General features: G+C 37.9%; 1 protein-coding gene across 1 annotated transcript; it reads left to right on the top strand.

The window, feature by feature from the left end:
• Positions 1-3,192: 3,192 nt before the first annotated feature.
• On the top strand, positions 3,193-8,907 carry LOC104440985 (NAC domain-containing protein 73). The gene is made up of 3 exons (XM_010053962.3): positions 3,193-3,543; positions 3,665-3,857; positions 8,314-8,907. The coding sequence occupies exons 1-3, from the start codon at positions 3,403-3,405 to the stop codon at positions 8,880-8,882; spliced, it is 903 nt and encodes a 300-aa protein (XP_010052264.2). The 5' UTR covers positions 3,193-3,402; the 3' UTR covers positions 8,883-8,907.
• Positions 8,908-9,309: the final 402 nt, after the last annotated feature.

Genomic DNA, 9,309 nt, shown 5'->3' with positions numbered 1-9,309 from the left:
ATGGAACTTAGGTGTGGATCTTTGACCAATTCTTCTACCCGCGTATTACCCTTCTTGGAAGATGGAGGCATGTCAAGTATCCCTTGGGATCATGTCTTCTCAGGCTTATTCTAGATGTACGATGCAATTTCCGTATTGGAATAAGCTTTGAGTCTAATCGATGGATAGAAATTTCTGAGTTAATGAGGAATGCAATTGACGTTTTTTTTTTAATACCTATTCGTATCAATCAAATGAAGAAATCAAGGATGATTGTGTTTGCTCGATTTAGTGACTCTTGTTATCAAAGACGAGGAATCCCACTTCTCACGACATCCAAATGGTCCATCTTACGATCCAAGACCTTTTCAAAGCAAAGTGGACGTTATCCATGTGCAATCCCGTGTTAATCAGCAAGAATCATTTTGCAAGGCTAAATACTCCTGAGTGATATATAGTAAAGTCGTACCATGAGAGAAGGGTCAAAAGAACCCATCAAGGAGTGAAATAAATCATGAAATTGTAAGCTCCCAAGCAAATGGGAGGAAACTACTGGGACTCTCACTGCATCTGACGGTGTTCCCTTCTCATCATGGAAATGTTCCATTCGTGCGCTTATGGTTTCCCCTTGCACATTTCAGATATAAATTATGACGCCCGTCATTGTCCAACCTTTTAAACTTTCAATAAATAGTGTTCTGCGCTAAATATTAAGTATAACCCAACATGTGTCATCTTATTGGAAAAAACGACATGCTTCTTGTCAATCTAAACATATAGGAGAGGAACGGTGCGATGATAATATCTCCTCATATTTTCGGCCATTCTCAAATAGAAAAACTCAGTCGTCCAAACTTATTTATTCACGAAGTTTCATATGAACGCTATGACTCCGGTCGTTTTATGGAAAACCACTCCTTGAAACACGTTTTCAGTATATTTTGGCATTCGATTCACGGAAAATAAACTATTTAATGCGCCAATGGAAAAAACACTTTAAAAAATGAGAAAAAGGTTTTTCGTTTTTCAAAAAGCATAAGACTTTTTCCATTCTCTTTCTTTCACTTCTACACCAAGCACTTTCTTTTGCCAAATACCTTTATCTCTTTTTCTTTTTCTCTTTTTCTCTTTTTTTATTTTTTTATTTTATGAAAAATTCGAGTTTTAATTATTCTTAATTTTTATTTTTAAATATTTTTTTCTTCTTCTTCGGCTAATTGTGGACCATGGTGTGGGTTGGCAACCGGCTGAAAGTGAGTTTAAACCTTGCCAGATTTCAATGAAATCCAATGAGCCGGGAGGGGCTCAAGCCTCGCCCGAGAAGCAAAGCTGGAGCATTGTCGAACTCGTTGAATCGATGAGGCTCAAGCTTGCCAATAGCATGTCACCATGGCCGGTGATCGACCAAGAAAGAAGAAAAAGAAAAAAAAAGAAAAGAAATATAATTTTAAGAAAAATCGTAAAATATAATCAATTTTTTTGGAAAATAACTTCTTAAAAATATTTTTCAGAAACGTCACATTTTCTACGAAATTGATGGAGCCTAACCCGAATGATGTTCTCTCATTTCATAGAGTCTATCTTGCGCGTCCAGAAGTAAAATAGAATTGAAGTCTATGAGAGGGGACCCTCCTATTGAAGAAACTTCGGAACGAAACCCTGATCCATACGTTGAAATTGTCGTCCTCACCAAGCTTACTGCGTAAGCCTTCTCTTTCTTGGGCGCGTGGCTTCCTTCATAAGCTGAGTACCGACTTTCTCCAGAAGTTGTCGTCCACACGCCGTTCGTGAGCGGATACAAGGGCTCGGCGAATTCAGACAGCCGGTCTCCTCATTTCTCGCCCTCTGCAACTGCTTAGTCGGAAGCGACAAGCACATACCTCGCAATTCTTTGTCTCGGTTGTGCGAGTTTTCTCCCCTTACAAAGAAGAAGACACGCGTTGCATAGTATGCAACTTGATTACCATATGATTTCGCCTATGAAGTAATTATTTTAGATCGAGCTTCATGAGAGGAACCTGTCAGATCCTTTCCTGGTGGGAAAACGACCATAACGTGGTTTAAGTTTTCGATTGAACATATGAATGTAAGAAAAACATTTCCCACTTTGGCCGATGAGATTGAAATGATTATTAACGTATTCATGTGGTTGAACAGTAGCTGACATTAATAGGCTATGTTTCTTCTTACTTTCCCTATGCAAATGAATTATTCATTGGCTTTCTCACGAAAATTTAAAATTACCCTTAAAAAGTGGGGAAAAATATGTAGAATTATAGCATATGACCTTAATATGATGTAATATCAACAGAATTCGATGGGTTCAATAGCCAATGAAAGTCAAGAGGGTCTAGCCTTACTTACATAATTTTGAAAATATATTTTACGCATACAATATTTCTCCTTATTAATCATACCTCTCTAAACGCAAAAACTCATCATCCTCTTTTTTATATACGGATTTGTTAACCAATCCAATCCCCTTATTGCCACCCATCTCCGACCACCAATGCTGGCATTGTAGTACTGAAATCTCTCTCCTCCCCCTTCCCACCCCCCCCAAAAAAAAAAAAAAAAAAACAGAGTTGTTGGGGTATCGAGCTCTGTCAACAGCATGCAAACAAGTCTGTCGACGGCATCCTTGAAATACCGATCACCTTTCATTTAGTCCTGAGATGGAATTGCTTGGCTTATGGATCAAAATAAGCCCATCTGAACATGCTGGTTGTTCCAAGCAAAGCTCGTAGTCGTATTCATTATCGTTGGTTCGTAAGCTTCATGTATCTATACTTAACTTCAAGGCCACTCTTGATTAGGACTCTGCATCCACTACATCCTCTCTCTCTCTCTCTCTCTCTCTCTCTCTCTCTCTCTCTCTCTCTCTCTCTCTCTCTCTCTCACATATTAACATCCTTTCTCTTTTAACTTTCTTGCTTTTCTCTTTAGGTCAAAAAGATAACTTTCTTTTTTTTTATCTGGCTTTTCCACGAATATGTACCAGTCAACAAAAAGTAATAAAAAGGGTCCACGTTCATATTAAATTAAATAAAACCTAATCAAGGGCTTGGATTTTTGTCTGCCGGGCCGCGCGTACACATCATCCAAGCCAAACTTGATGTCCAAGGAATTTTTTTTTTTTTTACACATTAATGTTCCCTATTAATACAATCCCCTTCTCTCTCCCACACCTCTCTTCTCATAAAAGCTCTCTCTCTCTCTCTCTCTCTCTCTCTCTCTCTGTGTGAGGGTAGTCTCTAGAAGCACTGAAATCTCTAATTTGTTCGGTTTAGTAAGATTAAAAACCTCTTTTTTTGTATGCAGTAACTAGTAGAGGTGTTGCTTAAGCTTGAGTTTGGAGCCTAAGAAAATAGATGAAATCTGGGTGTGGGATTTGCAAGAGAGCCAAATAACAGCAGAAAAGAAATGACGTGGCAAATGGAAGATGCAGGAGCCATAATCCCACCAACTCATAACCCTAGGGATGAAGATGAGGATGGAAACAACGCTCTTCTTCCCACCATAGCATGCCCTTCATGTGGCCACAGCTTCCCATTATTTGATCAGGTATTTCTCACTTTCTTTTTCTTTTTGTTTTGGTTTTGCACTGTATTTTAGTTTCCTCTCAACGGTTTTTTTTTTTTTTTTCATTTAGGATGTGTGTAATTATGAAATTATTGTTGTGTAGAGGGAGATTGTTCATGATTTAGTGGGACTACCAGCGGGAGTGAAGTTTGATCCGACTGACCAAGAAATCTTAGAGCATTTGGAAGCGAAGATAATGGGGGACGTGAGGAAGATTCATTTTCTCATTGATCAGTTCATTCCCACATTGGAAGGAGATGAAGGGATTTGTTGTACACACCCGGAGAGACTTCCAGGTAATTCTGGAATAACATTGCCCTTTGAATGATTTCACGATAATTAATGCGTTACCCTAAATGTTATCAATCTTTATAAATAAAAAAATTGCCCTTATAGAAAGAAATCCTTTCCTTTAGTTTTCATTTCTTTTGGCCTTTTGAATGATTGGACTGTGTAATGGGAATAATTCCTCTGCCTAGTCTTAAATTTAGAGGAAAAGATGCATATCTTGTCGACCCAAATTCTTTTTCATAGATAAGTCTAAAGATGTTTTATCAGTTACTTAATAAGATGGATATCTTAGACATAAATGCAAATGTCCATGAAATCAACATACAGTCATGGCACGCACAAAGGAAATCACGCCTTTAATACAATTTGATTCAAGATAGTATAATCTTCTTCAGTGTACCAACGTCTTAGATAATCAAATACTCGAATTGTCTACAAAGAGTGTACAACTTCTGGTTCAGATTTGGTGGTTCAGGATCGTGTTCGTGTAGTTCCTAGAAATACTGGAAAATGTATCTCTGTTGGGAGTTCGTTTGATGATGTTCGAGCTTGTTCTCGTGTAAAGTAGACATCTTTGGTCGGGCAATCGTGCACTAATGAAGTAGTTGCACTTTCAAGATATTGTTGCATATATTATGGTTTTTTATTGATTGGAACATCAATGTCTCTCCTCTCTTTTAGTTGGAAATTAGTCAAATCATTCTCCTCTCTTCATGATAGGGACACTGCTCTTCATGTACTATCAATTTTTAGGTAAACCTTTCACAGAACAAAAGTCCTTATAACTATGTGGGTGTGATTTCTTTTTAATGAGCACTTTCAAGATTGTCAAGCATACTGCTCAATATCCCAAATCACCTTTCTTGTTTCAGAGTCTTATCCCTCAACAAATCAGTTCAATATAAAACATCTGTTGAAAATTTGAATATGCGCGGAAGCATGATTTTGATATGGATGATAGTTTGTGTTTTCAATTTGTGCAAGTGTATGTGCACAGGTTATAGTTTGTAGAGGAATGGGCAAGGATAGGAAACATAGAGAAATATAGGCAAGGATTATGGGACAAAAGATATTTTATCTAGCTTAACAAAATAATTTGGCGGAGATATGGTGTAGGAGCTACCTGATATGGAGTTTATTTTCATGCTCCTCACACACTCTTACAAGAATGAGTCCTAACCCTTTTATAAAGTCTCCACCGCCATAGTTCAGCAACAATTGTCTTCTCCACCGCATTAGAGTCTGGACTTCTCTTTACAGCTCATCTTTAGCCATCAACTTCCAGCCATTCTTGTCTTATTCAGTCACCGCATAGGACTCTTATAGCTAGCTTTTCTTCTTGCATCACACGTACAACCTCTAGAAATTTGCTACTCGATCTCTTCGCTGCTCTGGTTATTAACTAATTTTTGTTCACGTTCTTGACTCTTCTTTCTTCATGATTAAGCAAGTAGTTTCCAGATTTTGTTGAAAATGGGTCACAATTTCCAACACCCCTTGATCCATCTTTGGAATACTCTGAACACTATGTCATAAAGTTTATGATGCATCTTGAAATTCCTCTGGTAGTTTGTCCTATGCCTTTTATGCTGTCTTTGTTCCACAATCCCTGGCATCCTTTTATCGAAACACTTCCACTTACCTTCAAATGTGCATGTCTTTTCTTCAATGATGTCCCATATCTCTTGGGCCATCAAAATACTCTTAGTTGTAGTTGTTAGCTCTAGCGCTAGCTCCAGCTTTAGCTCTAGGTCTGACTTTGGCACTGTTGGCTCTCGCTTGGGCTTGGGCTCGGGCTCTAGCCTTGATTTTAGTTGAGGATGGTGAGATCAATGCCCAAAACCATCCAAATGTACTTAACTCTAATACCATATTGAAAATTTGATTGTGCGTGGAAGCATGGTTTCGATATGGATGATGGTTTGTGTTTTCAATTTGTGCAATTGTACTTGTGTAGGTTATAGTTTGTAGAGGAATGGACAAGGGTAGGATACATAGAGGAATAAAGGCAAGGTTTCTAGGACAAAGATATTTTATCTAGCATAACAAAATAGTTTGGCGAAGATGTGTAGGAGCTACATGATTTGAAGTTTATTTTCATGCTCCTCACACACTCTTCCCAGCCCTTCTATAGAGTCTCCACCGCCATAGTTCAGCAACAATTGTCTTCTCCACCGCCTTGGATAGTTTGGACTTCTCTTTACAGCTCATCTCTGGCCATCAACTTGCAGCCGTTCTTGTCTTATTCAGCCACAGCCTAGGACCTTTTTATAGCTGGCTTTTCTTGCATCACGAGTACACCCTCCAAGCCAGAGATTAGCTGCTTGTTCTCTAGTCTGCTCTGGATATTACCTAATTGTTGTTCACGTTCTTAACTCTTCTTTCTTCAAGATTGAGTGAGCAGCTCCAGATTTTGTTGAAAATGGATCACAATTTCCAGCAACATCAAATTGATCATCTTCGAGTCTATCATACAGTCTTGTAGAAACAGATTTTAAAGTGATAGTTTTGTCATTATAGGAGTGACTTAATTTTAGATAATATTTTTTATAATCTTTTCAGACTGTGTAAGTTTAATTTACAAAACTGTTGTAAATGCATGTCATGTATGAATTTGAATGTTTGCATGCTTTTAAAATTGATGATGAGAACATACATAATGATACTACAGCAAGACAGTTCGTGTAAACCAGACTTGACATGTATACAATAGAAATCCATTCTGACTTACTGGTATCAGTTTAAAACATAAAAAGAACTTGCCCACATGCATAACGGCACAAGATACTCAAAGCGCAGCTAGCAAAACTATCAAAAACATTATGTTCAGAGAAAGAAGCTTGTAGTTGAAATTTTAAAGCACGGTTTAGGGTGTCGATGATAGTTTTTTATGATGATGTGCAAGTGTATATGTGTGTAGTATGTATCTGGTAATGGATGGACAAGGGACAAGGTAGGATAGTTCAAGGGACAAAGATCGTGGGATGTAGCTTATCTAGTTGATGAAAATAGGTAGTACAAAAAGTGTTGGTGATAGAGGAGCATTTCATGGTAGATAAGCTATCTTAGTTTTACTCCCACGACTTCTTACATGAGTGACTCCTTGCCTATTTATAGGCAAATTACACCGACTAAATCATGGAAAAATATATGTTCTATAGCTCTTAGCTTTAGCTAGCTCTATCATAGAGCTTTGTGAGCCGACTTTCAAGACAACTATTTCTGCCATTTGCAGGGATGATTTTGCGGACTTTTCTACACAAATCTAGTGGACTATAGACATTTCTTTAGCCGCTGCTTGCTTGCTTTCATTCAGCTACTTCTTGATGAAGAAATATGTTTCTAAATTTTGTTGAAAATGGATCGCCAATTTCCAACACTCACCTTTACAACTAGAGTCAGGTGGAAACACCCTTGAAACCCTACTTAATTGAGAAATCAAGCATAATTGAAATATTTAAAGCGAGAACAAGCATAAAAAAGGGGCCAAAATCATGATAAAAACAAGTCTAAAATATATTACCTCGGAAAAAAAACATGCAAGCGGATTATTTTGAAACTGAAAATGGTCTCAAAAAAGTTAACCAACTTAGAAATGCATCGAGTAGGAATTTGAGGGAGCTCTTTGAATTGATATCATGGGTCTTATAACTCCCCTCAGATCTAAAGTTATTGCTCATTGGCTCAAGAATGTGAATCTAATTCTAAGCTCATCTCCAATGCCTATCAGATTGCTCGAAAACTCTTCTGCATTGCATCTGCATCAATTTTTTGTGCAATGTAATAAAAGCTAGCTTGAGTTTGTTTAGCATGTCCCAAAAATGTGCTTCTAATTCGTATTAATTGCATTGAATAATTAGTTTAGGTTAGGAAAATGCATACAACAAATTTATGGGGAAGATACATTTCAAATTTCAGCTTTAGATTTTTCCCTTCTATACAATCAATTGCTCTTCAGATGTTCTTTCTCATACTCTGTTGATGGTCGAGTTGTCATCCATTTTCTTGTTGGGGTTCTTAGGAGCTTCCTGTTCATCCACCACATTGATTTTCCTCCTTCTATGAAAGTCTAGCTTGCATCCATCGCATGATCTGGTCCTCCCTCATGTCATGCCAAACATTGTAGACTCTACATGCAAATGTCGCACGATAAGTTGCTGTTTTCTTACCAACTTTGACAAGGAGCTCAAAATTCAAGCACTCCATATTTGGATGCAACAGCTCAAATGAGGATTAAAAATATCCCCAGAAGGGTGCAACAATCTACAGTGTATATTGAAATGGAATACTCAACTGATCTAGTGTTCATTTGCATTTTAGGAAATCTAATGTCGAATAGTAGGAAATATAATTACCACTCAGATCATCTTTATTTATTACATGAGCTAATCACGTGTATGACACTCAATTTTCATGCTCTAAAAATCTCATTTGAGTGTCTCTTCTATGTGCATCACGCAGGAGTAAGCAAAGACGGACAAATCCGCCACTTCTTCCACCGGCCTGCGAGGGCTTATGCCACCGGGACTAGGAAACGGCGCAGAGTGCACAAGAACGCTGATGAGAGAGAGACGAGGTGGCACAAGACGGGTAAGACAAGGTCGGTCCTCGCAGGCAGAGTGGTGAAAGGGTTCAAGAAGATACTTGTGCTTTACAACAATTATGGGAGGCAAAGGAAGCCAGAGAAGACCAACTGGGTGATGCACCAATACCACCTCGGCAAAAGCGAAGAGGAGAGAGATGGAGAGCTGGTCGTGTCCAAGGTGTTCCACCAAACGCAGCCCAGACGACCCAGTACGACGAACCTCAGAGAACCAAAGGACACAATGCCGAAGAGTGATCAAAGATTGAATGAAAATGATCATGTATTAAGGAGCTCTATTGAGGTGATTGGGTATAATAGTAACTCACCTTGTGATGTGTCTTACGACCAGCTATTTATTCCTAATTTCGCCGTTCATGGCGAGGCTGTTTTTTTGGATCCGCTAACAGAATATTCGAACAAGGGGAAGCTTGTAGAATATTCATAGATGAATTGAGGTGATAGTTTTGTAAGAGTTTTTCTATTATGGACTATATTAATTAATATAGTAATTTATTGTTTTATAGTGTTGATCTATAAGGTGAGATAGAAGATTTTTTTAATAAGTTCAATATGGAGCTGACTAGTATAGGCTGAGTTGAGCCCGGCTTGTAATGAAATGGCCTAATTGAAAACTCTATAGATAATACTCAAGTCTCTCTTCTAACCCTAATGCACATAATTATCCTCACATTGAGCCAATGATATAAAGAGCAATAAAGGAGAAGCACTTATGCTTTGGATCATCGTTTTTCTTCATAAAAAAAAAAAGATGGATTATAATACAAATACGTTAATCTCTCTACTCAATTATATATGTTCTTATCTCTAACTATGGAGATCATGGGATTGCACTTTCACGGCTAACAATTTTT

This window comes from Eucalyptus grandis, chromosome 4 (genome assembly GCF_016545825.1).
Source record: "Eucalyptus grandis isolate ANBG69807.140 chromosome 4, ASM1654582v1, whole genome shotgun sequence".
In the NCBI taxonomy this organism is placed as follows: Eukaryota; Viridiplantae; Streptophyta; class Magnoliopsida; order Myrtales; family Myrtaceae; genus Eucalyptus; species Eucalyptus grandis.
The sequence above is the reverse complement of the archived record's forward strand: the minus strand, read 5'-3'. Positions and strand labels throughout refer to the sequence as shown.